Source organism: Phyllopteryx taeniolatus, chromosome 21, assembly GCF_024500385.1.
Source record: "Phyllopteryx taeniolatus isolate TA_2022b chromosome 21, UOR_Ptae_1.2, whole genome shotgun sequence".
Lineage (NCBI taxonomy): Eukaryota > Metazoa > Chordata > Actinopteri > Syngnathiformes > Syngnathidae > Phyllopteryx > Phyllopteryx taeniolatus.
In genome coordinates this window covers 4,735,786-4,761,690 of record NC_084522.1, presented here as the reverse complement: position 1 = coordinate 4,761,690, position 25,905 = coordinate 4,735,786, and the positions used below count along the sequence as shown (strand labels likewise).

The 25,905-nt window shown below is 44.8% G+C and overlaps 1 protein-coding gene across 1 annotated transcript; it reads right to left on the bottom strand.

Moving 5' to 3' along the window:
• Window positions 1-629: 629 nt before the first annotated feature.
• Window positions 630-25,786, bottom strand: kmt2ba (lysine (K)-specific methyltransferase 2Ba). The gene is made up of 37 exons (XM_061760547.1): window positions 25,328-25,786; window positions 20,954-22,376; window positions 20,523-20,698; window positions 20,355-20,438; window positions 19,411-19,567; window positions 17,391-17,694; window positions 17,087-17,148; window positions 16,226-16,432; window positions 16,039-16,139; window positions 14,234-14,338; window positions 13,351-13,464; window positions 13,139-13,285; window positions 12,940-13,032; window positions 12,719-12,836; window positions 11,816-11,932; window positions 11,539-11,729; window positions 11,366-11,467; window positions 11,181-11,279; window positions 10,590-10,666; window positions 10,358-10,488; window positions 10,063-10,139; window positions 9,843-9,977; window positions 9,603-9,761; window positions 9,402-9,519; window positions 9,185-9,263; window positions 8,934-9,094; window positions 8,695-8,856; window positions 5,595-7,731; window positions 4,891-4,995; window positions 3,930-4,022; window positions 3,749-3,843; window positions 3,554-3,679; window positions 3,124-3,376; window positions 2,744-2,854; window positions 2,578-2,661; window positions 2,367-2,496; window positions 630-1,851 (listed from the first exon to the last, which is right to left on the bottom strand). The coding sequence occupies exons 1-37, from the start codon at window positions 25,628-25,630 to the stop codon at window positions 1,576-1,578; spliced, it is 8,412 nt and encodes a 2,803-aa protein (XP_061616531.1). The 5' UTR covers window positions 25,631-25,786; the 3' UTR covers window positions 630-1,575.
• Window positions 25,787-25,905: the final 119 nt, after the last annotated feature.

Here is a 25,905-nt window from a genome sequence, read left to right as displayed (position 1 = left end):
CAGCCGGTTATGTAATCATGAAGGGAAAAGGGCATCTTTTTGGACGCAGATTACTAAAGGAAGCATTCTTGAAAAAAAATAATAAATTGGTGAAGCTTTTCTTTTGACAGTGACTATATTGTTACTGTCCAAAAAAAAGCTTTAATCTCCAAATTTGACATCTGTATTTTTAAAGTGAATCTCCAAACATTGTGCTTTACCTTTAAAAGTAAAAATGAATCTCAAAACATTGCAATTTACCCTGTGCCTTTTTATAACATGCATCTGCAAATGTTATGATTTATTCCAAAGGCAAGTATTGGCAAATATATTTATTAAAGCACATATCTCAAAACTTGGGATTTAAAAAAAAAAAAAAAAAAAAAAAAAGTTGAACCAATCTCAAAATGTTTTTTCTGTTATAGTAGGCATCTTTAAATATGTATTTCTTTTCAAGCAATCACAAAAAGCAACTCACCATGATGCAAAAGAAAACTTACATTAGAGAATGACGCTAGAAGTAGAACATGTTGCGTAGAATTTGCTTGGTAAAGCTACCTGTCACTTCCTGTTCTACGTTTATCATCACTCTTCCTCTTTTGCCTCATTAGATCTGTAAAACATAATAGCAAAAACACTTGAGCACAAAGTAGACTTGGAAGATGTAAACGGTTTATTGAACATAAATAAAACAAAAACCGCAGGTAGAAAAATATGTAACAGGTTTAGAAAGACCTTTTATACAACTATGTACAAAGCGCGAAGCCTAAAACACCATCACTCAACCCCGCCCAAAAATAAAAAAAAAAAAAAAAAAAAAAAAAAAAAAAAACACCAGAATGTATTATTAGGACAGATTTTTTTCAACAGGAAATATAGTGGTTGTCGTACTAATAATTATGGGTAGATCAAGTTAGGGTTAGTAATTATTGTTAGATCGTCTTATGTTGAAAGACAAAATGTTTCATCATGAGGTAGAACACATGGAAACACTGATGCGGCTGGAAAATTTCCCAGCCTCAAAAATCAAACTCCCATTTTTAGTCCGCCTTTCACTGGGAAAGGTAAAAGCACAAATGAGTTTATTTCCATATACATTTATTGTTCAAATATACAAAAAAATAACCTGTAAAGGAACAGCACAGAAGTATTGTATTCATTGTTAAAACACACAAACTGAACAAGAATTCGGGATAAAAGCAACTTTCCCGAAGAGTACGGTTAAAACTATTTTGAGGTGGAGTCCACCAGCACCTCAGTAAAGCAAACAGAAACGAAGTTGTGGGATGCTAGAATAGAGGAGAAAGAGAGGGGAAAAAAAGAGGATTCTGCCTTAGCAAAAGTGATAAATAAATATCTCCCTGCGAGAAAACTGAAAAACTGAAGTTGAATATGGTAAAAGCACATCATGAGTCACGACGCCCAGTGCACACTATATAAATAGTCTGTGATTGACATATGGCTCATGTGTCAAGATTCCATCCAACAGACCACACCTGAGTACTCTTCTTGTTGTAAAATGTTATTTTACGAATCAATTTGTACTACGAAATCCACTGGAGGTGTCCTGTATCAAGGATCCCATATCTCAGGCCGCTAGTTGAGGAAGCGGCGGCAGCGTCGCGCGGCGCAGTTGCAGCGCAGCTTGCTCTCATCGTCCTCGATGGGGAACTTGTAGTCATACGTCAGCTCCTCACCGCGGTAGATCTTGCGCAGCGCGAAGATGACAATGTGCTTGCGGCCGTCCACGTTGATGACGCGTGAGTAGCAGTTGGGCTCGCATGAGTGGTTGATGAAGCGCGCCGCGTTGCCCTGCATGGTGGCGTCCACCACGTCGAAGTCGTCGATGCGGAACATGTAGCAGCCGATGCCCTGGTAAGGCGGGGAAACAGCGGCGGTTAGCGTAATTCCAAGATTTGACAACGAAAAGCATGCATTTCCAAATCGTGTCACGTCTAAATGCTTAAAAAAAAGGCTCCAAATTCCATGTTTTTTTTAAAACCATTCATGTGCAATTTTTATATATTGTCAACACCTGCATCTCCAAAAATGTTTGAAATCTCCATTTTATAAATTTTCTTAGCGCATGCATTTTCAAATTTTTTGACTTTTTTTTTTAAAAGCATGTATCACTAATATTTTTAAACTAAATGTATTTATTTAAAAATGTAATTTCTTTAAAGATGTTTTATCCATATGAATGAAATTTGTATCTTCAAATTGTGATAAAAAAAGCATGAATCCTAACATGTTTTTTTCAATGTATACAAATGTATTATATATATATAAAAAAAAAAAAAAAAAAGCATGAATCTGTACATTTTGTCTTTTTTTTATGACGTGCTAATAATGAATGAGACAGAGGCTTATTATTTTGATTGGCTCACTTTGCTGTCATAATATTTCTCCCGCTTATCCGTCAGCACCGAGCGGATGACGGTGCCGGCGTACTCGATGACCATTTCCCCCGCTTCGATGTTCCTCTTACAGAAAAGCCCTCGGCCGTGAATGAGAGACCTGCGGTGGGGGAGTGGGGACAATAGCTTGAAGTAGAGTTCTTCCATTTGATGTCAAGACTTTTGTCTATTTTTTCATCACCTGTAAACCCCGACAGCTTCCTTGGAGGTTTTCTCCAAGTGTCGGAATCTCATGGCCATGGGAAGCTCACTGCTGGTGGCTCGCCTAGTGACAAAGTTGAACGGGGACACGTGACCTTAATGCTATTTCTGTCTTTTTCTGTTTTATTTGTTCCCAAGAAACTGACCTGGACGACTTGAGCGGGAACTCGTCGTCCTCGTCGTCATAGGGACCGACTGAGTCAGGGAGTGCTCGATGCTGAGACGCCAGGAAGTTGAACATGTCGAACGTCGCTTTCCTGATCACACAAATGAACAAAAGACCATTGTAGATTGGTTAACTGTGGAGCCCGTTTGATTCATAAACTTTATTATTCACAAACAGACATTTAAAAAAATTAAAATCAAAAATAAATACATAAATAAATAAATAAACTGTCGAACCCTTTTGGAAAGTGTTTCCAACCAAAACAGCAGTACGTACTTCTAATATTGTTGACTATTATTCCAAATATGTGTCAAACTAAAATTCAAGTATAATAGTAAGACAAAAGAGCAGCCAGCCCACCGTGTGTAGACTTCCCCGCGGGCGCAGCCGCTGGGGTTGAGCGGCAGCTCCTCCTCAACGCCGTCACAACGGTGGAAGCGGAAGCGGTGGCTCTTGCAGTCGGCGGCGCCGTGCAGTTGCTCCAACAAGAAGATGACGGCGTCGTGAACCACGCCCAGCACCCGCGGCCCGCTCATGCAGCCCAAGGGAAGCTGCCTGAGGCGGAAGGCCGCTCGCGCCTCCTGGACGCCGTCGATCACGGCGCGCCAAGCCACTGGAGAGGGGATACAATTAGGGTATCAAGAGGGGCTAACAAACAGTAACAATTTCAGTAGCATTTTCTCTTATCCCCCTTATGATCACAGTAGAAAAGGCCGGATTATCGAAAGTCGCTATTTATGTATCCCCCTTTAGGAACGCGACTGTGACGCTGAGATGCATTAATTCTTACCCTCCATACTGTTAGCTTTGACGCTAAAGCCGTCGTCACTGGTGATTTCAAAGCGCAGGTGAGGCTGGTTCATGTAGCTCCTCTTTTTGTGCTTGGGCAGAGGGGCCTCATCATCGGAACTACAACCTAAGGAAGTCAATTACTGTTAATTGTGCTCCTTACATATTTAGACATGCTCGTGTTAAATGGACAAACCTGCAAGCGGGCCCCATTCGGATAGGTCTCCATGGCGAGCGCTGATCCACTTGTGCGTGAGAGTCTGACTACTTGGAAACTCCGAATGAGAAGTCCTGAGCAGAACATTATAAAGCACACGTTACATAGAAAGCATGTGGATAATTCATAAAACACACTTTTTTTTTTTTGATGTGCTGACCTTGGGGACGTTGGCAGCGGTGGTGCAGCAATTCTCAGATTTTCCTTGTCCACATCGCGAACATCTTTCACAGGCTGTTTTACTTTGACACCTCTGTTGAGGAAATGACACTAGTAAACATACAAGCTCCACACATATACATATATATATATATATATATATATATATATATATATATATATATATATATATATATATATATATATATATAGAGCCTTTTTGAGGAAAACTGAACACAAAAGGACCTGATTTACTACAGATTTGAGCAGACAAAAACAGGGGCAAACTTAACCATGCAAAACACAACTGAAGGCAGTCAACTTCCCACTAAAGGTTTTAAAGACTTTGCCACCAACTTACTGTTACTGACAACGCTGTGTGTATCTGTATATTTATGTGCCCTTGCTGTAACTTTCTGTTGAATGCCGCCAAGGATGACAGGCTCCGTGCTTTGGGGAGGGGTTGGGGGGTCGGATCATGGTGGGATTCCATGGCTCTGTTAACGTGGAAGCTGATGTACAAACTGGGTGCAACCAGAATTGTGTCTGCAGAATGCGCTAAATTGCTGTGCAGTTCATTTTGCGTGTTGTGGGAGGAGCATGTGCAATTTGATGAATCTAGCATGTGTAACATTATCAAACAGAAAAACAGCACTGACTGATTTTGCATCTTTAAATAGTTTCCAGGGTTGGGCAATCTGTCAGCGTGGGTGAATAAGCAATTTAACGCCCTCTATTTTGAAAACAGTAAATCAGGCCCAATGACCGTGTCAGGTGTTTTATTATCCCCCTTCACCCTGACTGCAGAAGGAGGTACTTTCTGTACCATGTGTTCTGTACCAATGACACGAAATGTGGAAACAAAGTCAACCAGGCAATTTTTTCCGACCCCGGAGGTAGCCTCGAAGCCGTAACAGGCGGGACGCCACGGATGTTTAAAGATTATTCAGTAATCCACTTACCTCTGGCTTGAAAGCAATTGTCGCCGGCCAACCCCAAATCTCAGATTGCGGGATGCAGTCTCACCGTGTGAAACACTTGGAGCAACATCCGGCCTTCGCTGTGTTCTGTGCGAAAGGTGAAGGCAGACAAATGCTTCTGTTTCATCTCTACTGCCAAAATAAATTCGGGGCAAGTCTGTGTTTAACAAAAACAAAACAAACAAAAAAAGCCTATTGCTGCAGCTTACACTACTTGTAAAATATGTTTTGTTGTGTGAAACAATGGCAGCAACATCCTGCCGTTACTGTTTTTTTTTTTTTTTTAATAAAACATTATAGCTGATTTACACAGAATGCTGGCACTGACGTTATTACACATCTAATTATATGACAGGATGCTGTGTCACTGAGCGAAACAACTCCGGCAACATCCCACTTTCGCTGGGTTATACCAGACTCTGGCATTGTCACACAAACTGTATAATTACTTGACTGCCGGATGTTGTGTGGCTGTGTTAAACACTTGAAGCTACATCCTACTTTTGCTAGGTTTTGGTGTGAAGGGCAGATAAATGCTGAGTTGTCTATTAAAAGTTCTTATTTAATGTGTTGTTGTATGAAGCACTTGCTAAAATATCCTGCCTTTGCTGGGTTCTGTATGCATAGGCAGATAAAGGCCGGTTCTTACCTTACAGCTTAAATTCATAGCAGACGCTGGCACTGACCTGCACTCCTGATGGTATTCATGATCACCGGAGGGATCTGTCAGGATGTCCATCTTGGCTCTCTTCCTCTTTCTTCTCTGAGGGGTGGAGGTCGGGAGCCTGACACGCACGTGAGGCAGCGGCGGGGGCGCAGGTGTCGTCTGCGGGTTGTGAGTCTGCACGCTGATCACGATACGTGGGCGTTCCAAGGCTCCACTAGCAGACTGACTTTGCTGCTGGTGGGCAGCTTGCTGAGGTGGTCCTGAAGGCTTTTCGCTCGTCTGTTGGCCACCAAGGATGAGGGGCTTTGTCCTTGGGGGGTCATGGTGGGATTCCATGGCTCTGTTAATAATCGCTTGAGCGGTTTCGGCCTCGGACAAAACAGAGGAGGGATTACGCTGGACAGTGACTGCGGGCGGGGGGCTCATGCGCTTGATGGGCACCACACGGTAGATGACTTTGTTGTTGGGCGCTGGGGTGTAGGGGACGTTGCTGGGCTCGGCGCTGGTGCAAGCTTTGACTGTAAGGCGAGGGATGGGCCGCTTCAAGTTGTTACTCTTGTGAAGCATCTTGGCGATCTGGCTTATCTTACTGTAGGTGGGAGAGCTTGTGTTGAGCGTCTGGTACGTGTTGGTTTTGGGATTTTTCAGCAAGATCTGACCTTGACTGTTGACTAGGAGTACCTGGGGGGTAACCGGAGGGGTCGGTGCGACACTGGCGGCCGGGGTCGGTGAATCACTGGCGGCCACAGCCGGTGTGGGAACCACCAGTTGAGTAGGCTGCTGTGGCACTGCGGGGTTGTCCAAGCGGATGGCAATGGTTTTGCCTCGCACGACAGCAGGTTGGCCATTTAAAGTGTTTATCCCGTTGAGAAGAATGGGCGAGGTGACGGTGCGCGGGAGAGTGCTGGTCAGAGGCGCCGCATTTAAAACCTGCACTGACCGAGGGGGCAGCAACACCTTGACATTCTGCTGCTGCTGAGGGACACTCTGCTTTGGCAACAAGTTCTTCATTTTGGGACTGTGGCATATTTTTTTGACAATGATTCTTTTCATTGGCAATGGGCTTTTGAGCTCGGGAGAATAGTCCGGGTCATTGACATCATCTTTGAAGCCTTCAGTGGAGTCTGCTGATGACGCATTGTCGTCCTCGGCTCGAGTGTTACTTGTCGACACCAAACTGACGTCTTTTGTGGCAACAAAACTCCCAGTAGGGGCTTCTAGAAACACGTCCTTGGCAGATGTGTCACAGTCTATCAGCACCTCCTCACTTTGCACCATGTCAAAAGCGTCAAGGAAAACAGGGGCAGACGAATCTTCCGGGAAGCCGCTCGCCACGCTCATACCTTGTTCCGCCTCATAAATAGACTCCAACCTCTTGAGAGCGACCGTCAGCTGCTTCGTGGGCGACTTGACGTCAGCGTGAATTTCAGCGTCGGCGCTTCCTGTGTCATCGGCCTCCTCACTCCGGTCGCTCTCCGAGCCGTCGTCAGCGCCATCCAACTGAGAGATGGACGGCGTGCAGGGCAGGGCGGAGGTCTGCGCACCACTGGTGGCCTCGCACACCACAGTGCGCGTGAGTTTTACTGCGTGGTCTTCGTCATCAGACTCCACCTCCGGCATTTCAACATCCAGCCGGCCACCCGGCAACATGTTATCAGTCAGCAGGGTCTCGTCAAACTCGAGTTTGGCGTTGAGAACGGAGGCCACAGCTACCTCGGTGTCAATGTCAAACACTGTGTAAGGCAGCTCTAAGTGGCCATCTGTGTTATCGGGAGGAAGTGAGATCCCGTTTGTCGTCGTTACAGCGGCATCCTCCGTCTCAGATGACGCCAGGAAATCTTGAGGAACCTCGGTGGACACGGGAGTGGTGATCTTGAATGCGTGCCTGCCCCTCGGAGAGCCGTGGCGAGGCGAAAACCCAGTGGAGATAGGCCGAGGCGGGGAGCCCCAGCCGGGTGAGAGGGAGTTTTGTCGTGACAGCGGAGGAGACGATGGAGCGAAATTGAAAGACCTTGGCGGCGTGCTGAAGACAGTGCAGCGTGAGCTGTCAGTCGGGGAGGAGCTGCAGCGGCTCCTGGACGACGGCCTTCGACGGCGGTGAGTGTCCTCCAGATCACGCAGGGTGAAGATGTGACGTGATTTGGAAGACACCAAACCTAAAAAGAAGTCAGTTAACTGAAGACACTCAACATTTTAAATACTTCGCCACCAACTTACTGTTATGGACAACGCAGCACATATCTGTATATTTGTGCTCTTTCTGTAACATCCTACACTAACGCACGAACATCCTGCTCCTAAGATACCATGTTAGCGGAGGAGTAGCTGGCATACATGTCAGACAAGCAGGTGAGGCTCCATGTGGGGTTGACATAGGAGACAGCAGGGTGCTACACTTCCCCAGATGAGGCAGAGAAAGCTCTGGATTGCTACTAGCAGTGATGGAAGTTAGTTTGTAATGGCTAGCTGCTCAACGTACAGTAAGTGCCAAACCAAAACTAACAAATCGTTGCGCTATATGTACTGTACTTTCAAAAAATGATTCTCTAAGTATCACCAAGTCTAAAACTAAAATGGCCAATAGGAAATTAGTAATTGCTATTTTTATGGTTTGCGCTGACATACACGCCAGAGTCCTCATGCTTCCGGTGTAGTTTTTCGACATCAAACAATCTGTAAGTCGTTTGTTTTTAAGGGTAATGCTGTAAGATGAATTTGAAATTACACTAAAGTATTGAGGGATCATAGTTTGGAGTATATTTAGGGTTTAAACTATTAATATAGGCAATTTTAAACATTTTTAGGAGGCCAGTCCACTATTCACGTCAGGTCTCTAACCCACGCGAATAGCAAGGCTATGAACTTACTGCAGCCGTTTACACTTCTTCGTATTTGTGATCATTTTTCGGTTACTCTCTGCTTTAACGTGGTTTCCAGTTAGACTACTGGATAGTTACAGTTGCTCATGCAGTGTTCATATACTTAATGTATGAGGAGCGTTCTCCTAGACCTGCTCCATATCAAGTGCCTTAAGATAACATTTGTTGTGAATCAGCACAACAAAAATACAATTGACCTGACTTTCAAACACGACACTCTGCCAGCGCTCTGTTGTATACCTGGAGACGGGAGAGGTCGGGATGATCCCCCAGCAGGCCTCCTTGTCTGCGAGTAGTGGTGGTGTTTGGATCCAGGGGAATGATGCAGTTTTGAGTTGGGCGATGGAGTAGCAGAGGAAAGGGGGCTGGATGTGGTGCTTAAACTGTCCAGAGTCTCCACATCTGGGGGGACAACGTCACACATTTCAGCATCTGAACACCATCCAAGAGTCGTACCACAAGCTAAAATTGAATATTACCTCTGTTGGGACTATGGACAATGGTTTGATTTTCCTCTTGATCGCACTTCATGAGGAGCTCCTGTTCCTCGCCGGGCAGGGGGGTGCTTACTTCGGTCACCTTACAGGTGTACTTGCAGTGTCTGCGCGGATCCACGGTGCTCCAGTATAACCGAGAACACCTAAACGAAGAGGGTGTGTTCGTATGCGAAATTAATTTATTTTCCGAACTGACCACAATTAGGGTTTACTTCAAGAAGACGATCGCTTACTGGTATCCAACAGGGTATAACATCCTCCCATTTGATGAGAGTTCTGACAACACACCGAGTTTCTGGATCTGTAGAGACCCTAAAAACACAAGGAAAATTGTAGTCACTTGTCTCGTGTAGACCTGCACAATCAAAGGCAGTTAACAAGAAAATAATAACCACGTTATTGCAGCTTGAAATGTTGTACAACCAAATAATAATAATCAAATTTGTGTACCGATGGTCATATTAATTGATTCAGGCTCGAGGCCCGTGAGGAACTTCCTCTTGAGATTGATCCCTTCAAAGTCAACGTAGACTCGGCGTGGGACTTCAAATCCTTCCCCGTAGACAGTCTAAGGGAAATAAGCAAGCCGTTAAAAAAATGCTTTTCTACGTGAAATTTCTATCAAGCGCAACAACAACGCCCCTGACACACCTCCACACTGACGAGCTCTGTGTGCTCGAAGCAGTACACCTTACGGTCCCGCTGGAACACGCAGTTTTGGGCTCGTGCGCACATGAAGTGGAAGTTACTCTGGCAGGTGGAGAGGCAGCAGCCCACAGTGGCGCCCGACTGCCCACAACGGTCGCAACGCTGGGGAATGAAGAACCCCCCCCAAATAGTGTGAAATTCAATTCACTTTTAACAACCGATCACTGTTAGGTGATTGAGTACCAAGTGTCGGCCCCGGTAGACTGCAGTGTGTACTTGGAGGAGGGCGCCCTTGTTCTCATACACTTCGGCAGACCAAAGGCAGCAGTTAATATGGGCCCACTCATTCTGGCCCAAGTACAACAGTCGTCCTGCATCCTTTTGTGATTGGCCGAGGGAGACGAAAAACTCAATTCAGATTTAAATGCAGTGCAACAAGAAAGAAAATGCAGCTTCAACTTACTTTGGGAGCAGAGTCACCATATTGCTGGCACAAAGCACACTGTCGGCAATCTTTGGAAGCCTCCACATCCATCACACCTGCATGTACAAGACTATTATATTCAAACTTGGGGCCTTGATAGATACAAACAGGGAGGAGTTTACTTGTCGTAGTGGATGATGTACCTGGTAACTAATCAGCACAGTACTTGTTTTTGGTTTTGCCAAATGTGAAACCCGTAATATTTGACATATTCCCCATCTGACTGTGAGCACAATACACATAACAGGCAGCAGCTGTTCAATGTCTTCCATACCTTGTGAATGTAGCAGGTCAGCTTTCCTCGCCTGCGTCCCTCTACTCTCCCTAAGCTGGTATGTCCTCTGCGTCCACTGCGCATAGCTGTGCTCCTTAGAGGGTGGGATGACGGCTTCGGGGAGCACACCACTGAAGAGCAAAGAATTTGCACAGAATGGGATGAGATTGGATGTCAGTAGATTGTGCAGGTTTAACTAATATGGTGGTCAGTGAATGTGTATTGATCTTACCTTGGCAGGTCCTCAGAGAACGACCTCAACTTGTTTTGGTGGTATACGGGAAGCCAGCTGAATACTTGCACCATCAACTGTCAGAACAGGCAATAATTCTGTTAGACTAAGGGAAAATGTCCTACACACGATGATGTGAAATCAGCACGTTCATTTGAAAGGGGAAATATTATGGAAAGGTTCATTGTCCGTAGGTACAAATGTGAGTGTAAATGGTTGTTTGGTGACAAGTGCCATATAATTGGCTGGCAACCAGTCCAGGGCGTACCCCGACTCTCGCCTAAAGGTCAGCTGGGATAGGCTCCCTCTTACCTGCATTATTGGAGGCACTTTTTAGTTGCTTGGATAAAAATAGTTGGATCTCTGAGCGGCTGCCCACCCATCAAGTGTGAAATTAAAAATAAATCTGTCGAACTTTATCTGCCTATTTCGGAAAGTGTGTATGTGTGGGTGTGTAGAGTGCTGGAATTCTTTATCCTTGGGGTATTTTGATGAAAGTGTCACATTTTATTAAGACACCTGGGAATTGTTTTAAGTTGTGTGGGGGTGGGGGGGGAGCACGATTTGTCTCCTTTAAGTTGGGAAGATTACTTTGGCATAATGTTCCCTGGCCTGAATTGATGGCTTTTCATCCTCTTCGTCCTTGAGCCACTTCCTCATTATAGAGACTGCATCTTCATGGAATGCTTTCTGAGTGGGTGAAAGAGACCAAGACAGGCGTATTCATGTGTCATAATTTTTAGCAATTAATTTATATCCATCGAGCTCATACTCACAATGGATGAGTAATTGCCTCCTTTTAACTTTCTGTCCATGGCTTGTAGATCACACACTGGTGGCTGCTCCCCGATGAACTCAGTCTTGTTTGTTTCCTGACACTGAAACACACATACCCATTAAAAGCAAGATACAAAGATGGAAAACGTCTTGAGTGCATAAGTATGCGTACCGACTGACAGAACGCGAGGTGCCATGTGGCGCTGGAGGCGAGGAGGCCGGCGAGCACCTCGTCCAGGCCAAGGAGCAGTTGGCTCTGCAGACGTTCCCTCAGGCTGCCATTCTCGCCAGCGTGCTGACGGCAGGGGGAACAGGTGAAGACTGCGTCCTGGGGTCGGCTTGACAGCAGCCCATACAGCTCCTCTGCAATGACAATCAACACCACACGGACTCATGATCATGACCAAGAGGAAATAACCATATAGGCTTTGTCCTGTAATAAAACTCACCTGATAGTCCTTCACAGCAGTGATGCACCCAGTGGCTACATTTGGAACACTGAATCATGCGCGCCCGCTGGCTGCTGTCCTCTTCGTAGCACTTGTTGCAAACTGTGCAGAAGTGACCTGCGCATGTACCGTAAGAGACATCATTGTCATAGTGTCCAAATAGTGAACAATTTGGAGAGCAACATAAGAAATCTGGAAAAAACATGCCCCAAAGTTGTGATGATAACCATAGGGACAAGAAACAGAACATAGTGCAACTTCTCAGCGGAATGAACAATTAAATCTCAACCACAGAAAAAAAATTACAGAGCAGATACTTTTGTAAAAAGCTATAAAATGTCAGTATGTAACAACAACGCATCTGTCAGGCATCTTCAAAGGGTGAGGGAGGTTTACTTTAGTTTTATTACATCATTGTTAACCTATCTACACTTTCTACACTAAATTTTAAAATTGAACTTTTCACATTCCTTTACAGATAAAGGTTTACAATGATTTATCACACATGAAAGGATATGAAAACTTGATATCACAATTATCATGACATAAATTAACACGAGCGGTACACTCACATTGTACTTAAATGTAAACAAAAAAAATTGCAATTGGCTTAATTTTTTTTTTCCAATTCAAATAGGTTTGGGTTGATAAATAGACAGCTAAATAAACTGGCAATTAAATGAAGTTTTGCTAACTCAAAGACTTTATCCAGGGGTTGAGGCTCCAAGACCAAACTCTTTCTGCTATTGAAGGGCTGAAGTCAGGACACCCATCACTTGAGGCCCCATTCCCCATTTTCTTACTGACGACTTATTTCACTTAACATTATTTTGTCTTTAAACAACATCTCAGAAGTCTACCAGCTACATTATGTTCAAACGCCACAAAGTCTTACTAACTAACCTTTGTCGTGAAGAACAGCACAGTCAGGGCAGAAGTTCTCCTCGTGGTTCCAGGCCACGTCCCACGACTTTCCGGGCGTCACGCCGCAGCTTTTGCAGCGAATACACGTCATGCAGAGCTTTACAAAACATAAACGCACATCATTCTAACAAAAATTCCAACCCAACGTTTATTAAAATGATTCTTTAAATTCTTAGCTTTCATAACAATATGAAGACTACCCAGGGTAAGCTGCAGTTCATTGGCTTCGGGTATGTTGGTCCCAGGCAAGAGGGATGGTAGGAGGTTTGACACCTCTTACACTGCAACACAGGCTGGAGAGAACGAACAACTGAGTAGAGTTGATATCAGGAGTCACCAATTGCATATGTTACACTTGGATAATCACAGAATAAGCCAAAAATGAGCTGGCTTCAAGACCTTAGACACTTTGCTCCTGCGCCCACACACGTGGCAGAACTTGCAGCGTCGGCAGCACCAGTTCTCCTTGTTCTCCCCCAGGGGGCGCTCTTCAGCGGAGAGACAGAAGCTGTGGAAGGGCTCGCAGCATATTTGGCAGTAGATCATCTAAGGGGGAATTGCAGAGTTAGTTCAAGAGAAATTGACAGTCAGACAGCAGGTGGTCGGTTTACTTCGTGTCGTCCTTTGCTGGCACACAGCAGACAGACGGGCTGCGGCGTGGTGGGGACAGACGTGAGGACGCTGAGGCCGCCCATTAGCCACACGTTCTGGACTGCACAGTCCTCCTAGAGACCAAAAATTAAATTAAGTTATTACAAATTTAATGAATGTTTAATTTCCAGACAGAATTGAAAGTGTATACAAATAGTTGGGTGTCTGAAGTGCCTGTTTATCATCAACTGTGAAATTAAACAACCAAGTAATGTTTTGTTAGCTGCCCATTTTCTGAAAATGTGCCCAAGCTTTCTGAATTGTGACATCAGAAGCCGCGTAATGTACGTCATACCACGCACTAAAGAGTTTCTCTGCCCGTGAGTAGATCCATAGAGTTAATTGGCCTGGAATGGCCTTGCCCAGTTGTCATCCATTTGCAGTCTGGACCCAAGAGGGGCAAATATTCTGAGTTTCCAAACATCTCCAATAACACCGCAAAAAGTTGCTAGACTTCTTGCTAGTCGCTTTTTTGAAAACTGTTGCTACAGGCCTTAGAATAGTCGCTAAATATAGCAATAAAGCTGCAACTGAGTTGTCACTTGCTCAGTCGCAACACACTAACAGCTTTGCCCCAAGTAGTCATGATAACGAAAGCCATACTCGGCACTTGCATGAGACAGAACTGGCCCCCAAAACCAAGCGATTGTAGTCTCAAGTGGATGTTAAGTGTGGAAAATCTTAAAATTATGAAAAAAATGTTCAAATGATTGCATAGTATCCCTTCCTTATACCATAATTTTCCCATTTCCAATTATATTTTTAATAGTCTGTAAAGGGACATGCTAAATTTGAGCAGTTCATGGGAAACTTTGGCAATACGAGTCCAACATCCAAGCCTACCTTAAAATCCACACGGATCTTAGCCTTGTTCAGCACTGGGCCCTTCTGGGGAAGTCCATTAGGAAAACCCACGGGTGCGCTGACCGACGAGCCCTCGGCGGCATTCTGGGAAGGAAGGACACAGTGTGGGTCAGTTCCTGGCGGCCTTTGCAGCACCGTCCCCTCTTGTCCGTCTTGGCCGTCATCTCGCGCGTCATCTGCTCTGTCCTCTGTGCATTCTTTGTCACTCAAAACGTGGAGGGGCTGCATCTGCGACAGTGCGTCCCCTTGAAAGTGTAACGTGGTCGCAAACTCAGTTGGAGCTGAGCGCGACGCGGACTTTGGACTCCCTCGGGGTGGCGCCGATTCACTTTTCCGCCCGTGTACGGCGGCGTGCACCACAGACTGAGCCAAGGGGTGCAGTCGCAACACGAGGACACGTGAAGGGGGCTGCGTTTCAGGCGCAGGCCGTGTTACGAGCTGGGGCGTTACGGCATGCAGTGCGTGAGGCTCACTAGACTGTGTTAGGGGCCGCATCGATTCGGGTTCTGACTGTTTAAGGTTTGGATCCAGGCGCTGGGGCGGGTGCAGGTGAGGATCAGGGAGGCGGTATATGTGTACTCTGAGCTGCCGCCGCAGTTTGGACACAGGGGTTCCGGGTGGGCCGGAACAGGGGAACGTATCGCTGGGCGCCGCCTCTTCCGTGTTCTGCAATTCCTGCGGAGGAGGGGACTGCCTAAGCCAACCAGCCATACAGGTTCCAAAAGCTACACTTGCATAGAGGCGCATGCAACGGAGGAGACAGAGAAAGAAAGAAGTCCTATTGTACAAACACTATGTTAGCCAGGGTAAGTAAGGCGGATAAAAGGGGAAAAACTACAAACAGAGGCATGCTTGCTTTTACGTCCACATAGTTACAACCAGAATCAGCTGGTTTTTATATAATTTCCAAGAAATACCCCATTTAGTTTAAATTTACCATGAGGAAGGGTAAGGTAACTATCTCAACTATCTCAGGGGGACGGACGGACGGATGGCCGTGTGGCAATTGCAATCATCCCAGTTCATTGATGCTTCTGTTCACACGGTGTTGCTAACCAAAACAGCAGCACCTACCGAAGCACATGAAAAGTCTCTCGGAGGTCTTAACGCATGCTGTAAAGGGGTTCCCTGTGCAATGTTAAAGGTGATCTTTGATTAGCTCAGCTCCAGAAGACTGACCTGTGGTCGCTCTGCAATGTCGCGCGCCTCCACGTCACCATCTGAATTTCTCCCTATCCTTTTTATTTTGCTTCAAACGCCACTGTCACTCAGCATAAATTGTAATAAACCGCTAGTGTGCTTTCTTCTGCAATCTCCGCCGGTCACACAAACAGAGAAAAAGCTCAGCAGTCTGTGGTCAAATAAATTCAAGTCTACATTATTCACATAAAAGGTAGTTGCTGTTCAACATCCCCAACACCAGCTAGTGAAATAATTCAACCCTCTTCAAGAAACATGCTGAAAGCATCTACGACATTCAACAAACAAGTAAATGTAAAGGGGAAACAGCAAGCAAGGCTGAACGCTAACAAGCTAGATCAAATATCCCCGAGTATCTAATTCCAGCACATTTTAGATTGGTAGACAAAATGAGAAGAGAGGCCCTGGAAGTAAATTACTTGGAAATTGTTTTCTTGTCGGGAATTTGTTAAGCTGGTGAAAAAAATAGCATAAAAACACAACAAATCAATAACAGGAAGGACTAATAAACAATAGTCCAAATAATTTACCCCAGGAGTTAAAAGGAGCTACATGAGAAGAAACACACTTGCAGACATTATTACCTTGTAAGCTCTTGGTCTTCCTTTAGAAAATGGCCGCCGCTGCTTAACAGCCTCTGGAGGAGGGCCATCACATAGGGACAGTTCAAGTCCTAAATCTCCCCCAAAAAAAACACACACATACAGACACACAGCTAAGACACAGTTCGATTGTTTTTGAAAGAAGGAGCACAAAAGAGTTGATACCTACTTTGCTTTACGGTCTTGAACGTCATAATCTCATCCTCGAGCTCTTCATCGGACTCAGACTTGAGCAGGTTCCTGAATGAGCGTGGCGTGATGTCGCGCAGGGACTGCTTGCGGATCTTGGTCGGCACTAAGGTCTTCCTCGACTGCACGGAGCCCCAGTTGCCATCGTCGCTGCTCGACACGGCCGCCTTGGACTTCCTGGCCCGCACTGAGAAAATGGAGATGAAAAGACGATGACTGATGAACACTCAAGACATCACTTTTCTTAATATGAATGACACTGGCATTTAAACAGGAGTAAGATTCTCATATCCAAATTTATATATTTTTTTATAAATATAGTGGTACTTTGATTTACGAGTTTAATCCGTGTGGTAAGCAAGCTCTTACACAAACTTGCTACAATTTTGTTCAAATCATCATTTCATTGAGCAGAAGTAATGTTAGTTATCGCAGCATACAAAGGGAGTCGGCTGTTTTCCGGGTTTGGTCACGTGACATTAGCAATTAATTTCGGTTGACAGCAGAGGGCAAACATTACTAAAGATGGCGGCCCATAAGATGGGTGAAAATTGATGATTTCATCTATTTAATTCTTATTCCACGATGGCAATATTAATTAAAATACCGTTTTTATATGAGTGGGGTACATACGTATACTTAAAAAAAAATAATAAATAGAGTTTAGTTCCCCTTTAATTGATTAATTATTTTCCTTCACTCAACACTGGTGGCTATGTATCTGAAGCTCTCTAATTATTTTTTTAACTTGTAAGTTGGGGCACTCATAAATCAAGGTACCGCTGTCCTTAATTTTAAATACTACTATTCGGAGGTAGAATGTAATTTTAACAATACGTACCTTTGAATTGTTTTACAAAGCGCTCCGTCTTTGCCGCTTCAATTCTTTCACACCTTCTGTATCTGTTGACAATACAGCACAAAAATGTGTTCATCTTTTTTTAATTCAACTGTTCACGTTGGTGTGTGTATCCTTTTATATGCACTGTTTTTTGCGTGACACTCTGGGATAGTAGTGGCGCTCGTCTCGTCACATCCGCCTAGCTCCACCCAGGGGCCAGGGTGAGCAGTCGCTCATTTGCATGGAAAATTAAAGCAGAATGTCTCCTTATTGTATATTGAGGCGCACAAACGCATTTGCTTACATGCAACACTGTCGCTTCGTATTTGGCCCGCCGTACTTGGGCTTGTCGCGACAATGGGCGCACTTGGCACAGTCACTGTCCACGAGGCACCCTTTGCACGCACCACAGCGCCGCGAGCGGACGCCGCCGGGCAGGTAGCGGCTCAGGATCTTGCGCTTCTTGAACTTGCGGGCGCGCCGCCGGCCACGCCGCCGCCACTGCTTTGGCTGCTCCTGGAGGGGTTCCTGGGAGACAAGCCACTGAGCCCCGCCTCCAAAAGAGATGTCATCATCATCATCATCATCATCATCATCATCTGCGACATCTGCAAGTGGGAGAGGAAGAGGATGGACGAGAGCTCCAAAGTGCATTTAACACATTTAAAGATACTGTGCTGGTGTTATTATAAAGGGAGAGGCCACATTTTTTGAATAATATTAATATTATACATGAATTTGTATTTTTCAAAAAACAGAAATAGCACTTTGTTAATATGGTATACAGAACAATATATGTCAAGTGAAAAGTGGCGTTTACGGACAATTATGGAGAAAAGAACAGAGGAAGACTGGGCAGAAGAAATAAAATAAACATGGATGTGGAGTGACCACATGTCAGTCAATTGGAATTGCTGTTAAAGACTCCTGCCGCCCCATAATACAGGATCGTCTTTAGCACCGCGCGGGGAACTTGTTTACAACACGTGGTTAGGACGCCACACACTTGAATTCATCTCATTGCTCTGTAGGTGAGGTGTTAGCTCTTTAATTTCCCATGAGTGAACAACAATCGATGAACTGATTTTTTTTTTCATCTATTTTAGAGAGAAGTTTATTTGTCCAATATGAAGATCAATGGCGTCTCATTCAAGGGATGCACACTATTTGCAGCGAACATCGAAAAACTGCAACTAATAGTGGCCCCCCAAAAAAAGTGTTAGGATTCCCTATAAATGCCACAAGATAGCAAGTGTGATGGGCCTGTCTAAATGAACCCCCCCGCCCCCCCACACACTTGAATGGAGTTTCTTGGCACCAAAATGCCACAAAACACGGCCAAACAATACCTCTTTCAGACAGTGCTTCGGCCTGAGCACAAAAATAGGGAATAGGCGGGATTTTGAGAAGAGGTTCACCGCAAAAATCTACAAATGGGTGAAACCACAAGTAGCGAATTGCAAATGTGGGGCAATACCGTAAATTAAAAATCTAAACATTAATAAACAGTCAGACGATAAAATTGATATACCACTGCAGTATCATTCTGAATACTTTCCATTACATCATTCTTTCTCTTGTTGAATGATATAGCACAATAAAAAAAAAAAAAAAAAACATTGTGCAACAATTCATCATTCTTGATAATGCAATCAATCTTTTCTCACAGAACACACCAACTTTTCTGTATGCTTCCATTTCAGTGTATTTTCTGTTGTTATTAATGCAGATAGATATTATATATTCATTATGCATTATAATATTGAATCAATTGTGATGTATATATCTGTGTAGATTTTAGCCCAGGCCTCTTGGATGTGGTGCGAGATTGTTCCTACGTGTGCTTCAGGGCAGCGAGACTAATGGTCAAACAGCACTTTCTCACCTCATACAGAGTGATGGCCGATCGACCAGTGTTGGGTAAAGCTTTCCAACAGCAGTGGCTAATCTGTGTGTGACAAAAGATATTTTTGCTGGCAAATAATTGATTTACAACTACATTGAGTTTACAAAGAACTTTGTTTTGTCATTTTGGAATTGGTGAATTGTGTTTTTAGGGGGGATTTATTCTGTGGTGGGGTGGATCTATGATTTACTACAAGTTCAGTGTGATGTACCAAAGTGGAGATTTTTTTTAATGCCTTCTCAACTGCCCTCTTTACGTATTTGTCTACTCGGTGGATTGGTTTGAGTGTTGAGAACAAACAAAATGTCATCTCCATGGTTTGCGTCACACCATTGAGGATCAGTCAAGACTAAAAATGGTTGTGCACCAAGGATGCAAGTGTGCCAGTTAAAGATCAACAAGTGTGCATAGAGCGTACCTTCAATGGCGGGAGAAAAGGTGATACCCTCCCTCTCGTGCAACGGCAGGGCACTGAGCCGCGGAATGTCGTCGGGCACCATTGCCCGCGGCTGGCCCAGGGCAACTGCTGCTGCCCGACACACGTGCTTGATCCTGGGACCACCCAAAGGCTGCTCCTGTCAACAAAATAAAACATGTTTTATTATTATATCCATCCATCCATTTTCCATACCGCTTCACCCCACTAGGGTCACGGGCGTGCTGGAGCTCACCAGCTGACTCCGGGCAAGAGGTAGGGTACACCCTGAATTGGTCGCCAGCCAATCGCAGGGGGCTTATTACGGTACGTAATCATACAATTACATTACCTATTATTTATCTTAGTTTCTTGCATTTACATTTGTGCGGGCTTTTATAAATAAGCAAAGGTGGTACATTCTAGTTTACTCACGCCGATATAATAACTACTACTTAATGCTTATTTTAAAATTTTAATCTTGCATTAAAATACACTGCAAAGAGACATCTAATCGAAAATAAAATACCATTAGTTATACAATGTTTTAATAAGTCATTATTTTATTAAGCACTAATTTGAATGAATAGTTGCAATAATAAAATATCTGAAAAAATACAATTATTTCCAATTACAAACATTTTTAAAATAAAGTATTTTCTAATTAATACAGTGGTGCCTTTAGACAAGTTGAATACACATGATATAATAAACAGTATTTAATATTAATAATAAAATTTTATTTATTAAAAATCTAATAAATTACAACTCGTAAATTTATCAATCTCATGTAGTGTTCATATTAAAGTTTAAAGTAAAACTCTTTTGTGTGTACACAATATGTAGTGGGGCCAACTTGGTGCAACCCTCCTTCTTTCCTGTATACAAAATAAGTGTGGCTATGACAGTGACCATAGAAATGAATGAAGCATAGACGTGCATATTACCTGAGGACTTCCCAGTTTAGGAGACAAGTTGACTCTCCTTTTCCTTCTTCCGCTCACTGTCATGTGTGACTCACTGGAGCTCATCTGTTCATAGAGATAAAGTCCAAATTAGGATATATTTATGTATGTTATATTAATGTAGCAGCTCTACAAGAGTTCTCTACTCACCTGCAACAGCTTGAACTGCTTCTGCTGGTCAATCTTGATGAGCTGCACTTTGGCTTTCTTCAGCAGGTGTAGCATTCTCTTGTTGGCTCCGCTCAGGCCCACCACGCGGTTTCCGGGCACGCCCGCCTCAGGCGCCAGTGCCCCCGCCGGGCGAGCCTCGCTGCTCCCTGCGTCGTCTGTGGAAACGGAAAGGGGAACACTATATTAGGCACGGCCTCATCGTCCAACCACGGAGGACTCGAGATAATGATCTGTTTTGACTTCGTCCTCCTACTTTTGTAAACCTTAAACTGTCTTGAAACCCTAACCATGACTTGAAACCCTCATTATAAACCCTGGCCTGAAACTTTGATTGGAAAGCCCAAATTGAAACCTTAATTAGAAACCCCAACCCTGACACAATGTTATCAAAGAAAACAAGCTGTGCTTACTATTCCTGTCGGCATCTTCCGGGGATGTTTGTGAGGACGTCTTGGCGTCGCTGTTGACGACCACGGCGAGCTTCCTCACCACACCGGGCGAGTCCAACTCCTCCACGGTGAGTTTGGACCTCCGCCTCCTCTTCTTCTTGACATGCACGCTTAAATCGTCCGGACGTGCGCCGTCTTTGTCATCTGCCGCAAAGCCGTACTGGCCTCTCTTCTTTTCCGCCAGCTTCAAGGTAAGCCTCTTGAGTTTCTTGTAGAAGTCCAGGTGACTGGTGGCGTGAACGGGTCTCGCCGAGAGCTTTGCTGGAGACGACGACTTGTCGATCGCGGATATAGCATCCTTGTCCAGCTTGGTGTCGTAAACGGACTCGTGAGAGGATGTGCTGGTCTTCTCATCCTCTTTCGGTTGATTCTTGAGCCAGGAGGACAAGTGGCCTTTTGGAAAGGGCAACATCGCCTCATCCAAAAAACGCTTTGGTGTTTTAATGACTCGGGACGAGCGTGCAGTCGTCACGGTCGGGGAGTTTTGCTGCTCCGTAAGAGGAGCGGGCTCGGGTTCCGACGGAGCAGTAGGACTGGGATCAGTAGGACTGGGATCAGTGACGTAGGCGTAAAAAATGTGCTTGATGCGCTTCCTTTTAGGACTGGCGGTGGTGGCGGCCAAGGTGTTTTTCATCTTCTTCTTTTGATCTTTCATCTTCCTCCTGTGGCCGTATAAGGACTTGCGGGAGTGTCGTGCATACGGGCGGTGCCCCAACAACACCGGCGGCGGCGACATCCCCTCCAGTGGCATTGCCGCCTCCGGTCCGCTCTGGGCGCCGGCCTCCGCCCCGATTTCCGGGGACGCGGCAACGTCCTTCATCATCTTTTTCCTTTGGCGGCGCTGAAGGGATGCCGCCAACAGCCTGGCGCGCTTGGCGGGCCTCAGCGGCGAAGCGTTGTCTGACATTTCTACCTCAACTCCATCAACCTGAAAGGTGTTTTCGACAGTTTGGTCTCGCTCAGTTTGTCCTGCTGCCCCGACACTTGTCCTGATGCCTTTCATCTTCCTGCCTTGCCCTTTAAGCGTCCCCTTTGGCACTTCTTTGACACCCACCCACTCTTTTTTAGTGGTGTGCGATACAACCTTCCCGATAAGCCTTTCTTCATCTTCGGAACTCTGTGGTACAATCTTCCCAATAAGACCTTCTTCATCTTCGGAGCTCTGCGGAACAATCTTCCCAATTAATCCTTCTTCTTTTATGGCTCTCTGTGATACAATACTCCCAATCAGCGCTGCTTTGGGGGTCTTGGGTAATATTTTCCCAACGAGAGTTTTGGTTGCAGGGGGTTTCGCCGCAGCTTCGGGACGCTGCACAGCTTTGTGAAGTTTTGCCTTGTTCGGTGAACGAGCTGAGGTTGTGCCAAATCCACCAAAGTCTTCCTCCTGAAGGAAAAACACAACAGGTCATTCAGGGTTAATATAAACCTCCAAACTCTGGAAGCCCACAATATCGTGGCTTTTTTAAACCATATCTGGTAAATGAAGTGGGAAACCATTTTGGTTGAGGTTGCAACTATTTTGGTATATGAAGTAGAAACCATTTGGTTAACTGAAGGGGATTACCATTTTTGTTAACTGAAGTGGGGAACACTTTTGGTTCATTTAAGTGGAAAACATTTTGGTAACTGAAGGGTATAACCATTTTGGTTAATTAAAGTGGGAACCATTTTTGGTGACTGAAATAGGAATCATGTTAGTCAAAGAAGTGGGGAACCATATTTGTTAACTGAAGTGGGAACTGGTTTCAAAAAATGTGTCATCACTATTTGGTATTCTTAAATATTTGTTAAGATTATTAAATAGTACACAAAGAGTACACCCAAGACTGTTTTGCGCCACAGACAGCATTCCAATGGGATCAAGTTAACTAGGGAAGGGCAAGTTCTGAAACCAAGTATCGGTATCGGGCCTCATTTCACGGAATCGGGCACTCGTGAAGGATGCCGATGCCAGCCACCGTTACTTAAGGGCGGGGGGGGAGGCACAAAGTGCCCCTCGCCAGTAGTTGGCTCTCTACCCTGCAGCGATTCAGCATGTGCGTCAGTAAGAAAGGAAGGTCTTTGTTCACAATATCTCATTGTGTTTTATGTATCAAAAGTACTCGTGGTATCGGTACTCGCATCAGTGAGTACTCAAAAGAGTAAATACTCGTACTGGTAACGATCTGGGGGGAAAAAAGTGATATGAATATCCCTTGAATTAACCATTTATTCCCCATGCAGTAAAATTGTTTATTTTTTTTTTTAAACCTGTTGATTAAAAGAAGACGTCTATTTAAGAAAGGTGCTAGTTTGTCTTAATTCAATGACGCACGAGGACTAGAATTTCAGGAAATATGGTGTTTAGTAATCATCCATCGTGGACAGTGACTGTGCCAACATCCATCATGTTTGTTTCTTTAAAGAGAACTGGGTCACGTTTATCTGCCATGGATTTAATAATCCATTCATGCTGGATTAGAGTTTGCCTTCCAACTAAAAAAAACTACAGCCAGAGGGAGAAAAAAAAGCACATTCGACCAGTTTTCCCCATTCATTTTCCCTCTTTCATTCTGGTATCAGTCCACAAGGCTTTGATTACATCAACTGATGCCATGAAACGCTAATCTGAAACCCTAACTCTTTTTATACCCTTTCATACCTGGTTAGTACCACCTTGTTTTTTCCTTGCGTAAACAGGGATTAGCTATTTGAGAACCGACCAATATGGATCACTTTCCCTATCACTACTGCACTACTTTCCAATTATGACAGAGGGCTTTGGCGGCATCTTAGGGCATTACAGAAAGAGCACACACAGAAAAAAACACCAACAGGTGAGTTTTTCAGCAAAAACAAAAACATTAAGGGCAAAAAAAAAAAAAAAAAAAACACACTAAGAGGTGAACTTGTAAATAGTGATCAGTGTATAGTAACTACACCAGAACGAACAAATGAACACCTTCCTGATAATGTCAGGGTTCTCCACCACTGTGGGCCAACACCCAAAATGGGGTCAATTGATCAGCAACAGTAAAATGTTGACAGCTACTTTATTGACCATCCATGAGACACACATTTGACTGGCAAAGGGCCTTTCTGATTCCCATTTTGTTGTGGCAACGTTATGTCTCCAGAGTGTATGTACAAACCCGACAGTTGGGGTCAGCATACTATACATAACACAAATATTTTTCTTTATGACATTTCTGCACACTGGTAGGACCACTTTGGAATACTAGTAGTTTGCTGCATCAAGTAGGATCCATGAGTTCACTTGTGCGTGAAAACTGCCTCCTAGTTGGGCCTAGTATCGTTAGCACAGTTTACTCCTAAGGTTTAATTATGTACTGGTAGACCTAAAGTGGCACTAGGAATGCAAATATACATTATAAGTAAGACACTGTCGTTCTACTAGTACACCGTAGTTGTTCAAGTGCAATGAATTGTCTAACTAGTGAGGGCATAGTGCATACTAGTACATGTACCTTAGATTTGTACTAGTAGGCCAAAAGTGGCAGTTGTTCTACTAATGCACTGAATTGTCTTACTAGCGAGGCCAAGAGCGTACTAATACATGGACCTTAAGCTGGGTATCGAGGATATCGAAGGTGCTTGAGCATTCATTTGTTATCCTTGATTCCCTTCTTGAGGTTGTAAATTGAGCATTAATTTGTTATCCTTGATTCCCTTCTTGAGGTTGTACTAGAGGTCTAAATTGGCAATAGTAGTGGGGGAAAAAACATAATTAGTAAAGACACAATCGTACTAGTAGTAAGTACACAGAGTATTCTAGTACATGGTGCTCGAAAGGGATATCAAGGATATCCAATAACATGCTCAAACGGCTTTGCACACAGTTGTCCATCTTGTAGTCAGCTGACAGTTCCAACGTGGGCAGTGTGATGATCAACTTGCCACTATGACGTTTCCCCAACGAACAGACGAAAAATCCGCAAAACCAAAGACGAATTGAAGACGTTATGTTTTCTTGTTTCATTATTATTATTATTTATTAAGCATTAGAGCTAGCGAAAGTTTACTACACGACGGTCGTTTCCATAAACAACCGTCACTAGCTACCAAAGTTTCCACCTGGTGGAGCGAGACAGAGACCGATATTCGTGAAAAACGCGTCTTTTCCGAACATAAACGAACAATTAATGTCCGCACAAGCACCGGGACAAAGTGCTCGTCTGCGTTGGAAGGTGAAACTAACGCTACTTTGCCGCTAGCATATCAAGGGGCTTCCACATCCTTTGTAATTCCTAAACAAGTGCACACAAGCGCCATTTCTCGTGTGTTTGGACCTAGTGAGACATTTTGTTGACAAGGCGTTTCAGCTAGTTCGCTCACCTCCTCGCTCGAGTCGAAGCCCGCTTCCCTCCGCCGCCCGTGCTTCTCGGCCACCCCGAGCAGGCACAGCAAGGCCGGGTCGTCGCTCAACGCGAGGCCGATGTTTACGGGCCTCGGGCCTCCGTCGGCCGACTCGCCGTCGTCCGAGCTCAGCCTTCCGCGTTTGCTTCGCTTGCCGAGCCGCAGCCGGCCGACGCGGCTCGCACACGGCCGGCCCGGGAAGCGAGCTCGGGCGGTCGTCTGCGCGCACAAGGCCGCTGCGACGTTGGCGGACGACGACAATCCGCCTCCCGACGCCGCCATTACTGAGCACGACGTCAACAAGGAGAAGAAGAGCGTGCTGGCGTCCGACGACGACGACGACGGCGGCGGTGGCGGCGGCAGATACAGAGACGAAGAGCCAAGATGGACCTGGACTGCTCTCGGCCAGAAGGCGCCAGATAGGAAGGGAGGACAAGTGCATCATGGGAAAAAAATACTTCTCGCCGCTCTGTTTGTTTTCTTTGCTTGCACCTCTTTCGTTTATTACTATTTTTCACAACGTTTAAAAATGTTCAAATATTAAATATAATGAGCTA

Excerpts from the sequence above, each read along its gene's own strand:
- kmt2ba (XM_061760547.1), bottom strand. The coding sequence starts at position 25,630 with ATGGCGGCGTCGGGAGGCGGATTGTCGTCGTCCGCCAACGTCGCAGCG. Across the intron at positions 11,280-11,365 it reads GAGGCAATTACTCATCCATT|AAAGCATTCCATGAAGATGC; the intron begins GTGAGTATGAGC and ends TCACCCACTCAG. Across the intron at positions 4,023-4,890 it reads CAATTGCTTTCAAGCCAGAG|AGGTGTCAAAGTAAAACAGC; the intron begins GTAAGTGGATTA and ends TTTCCTCAACAG.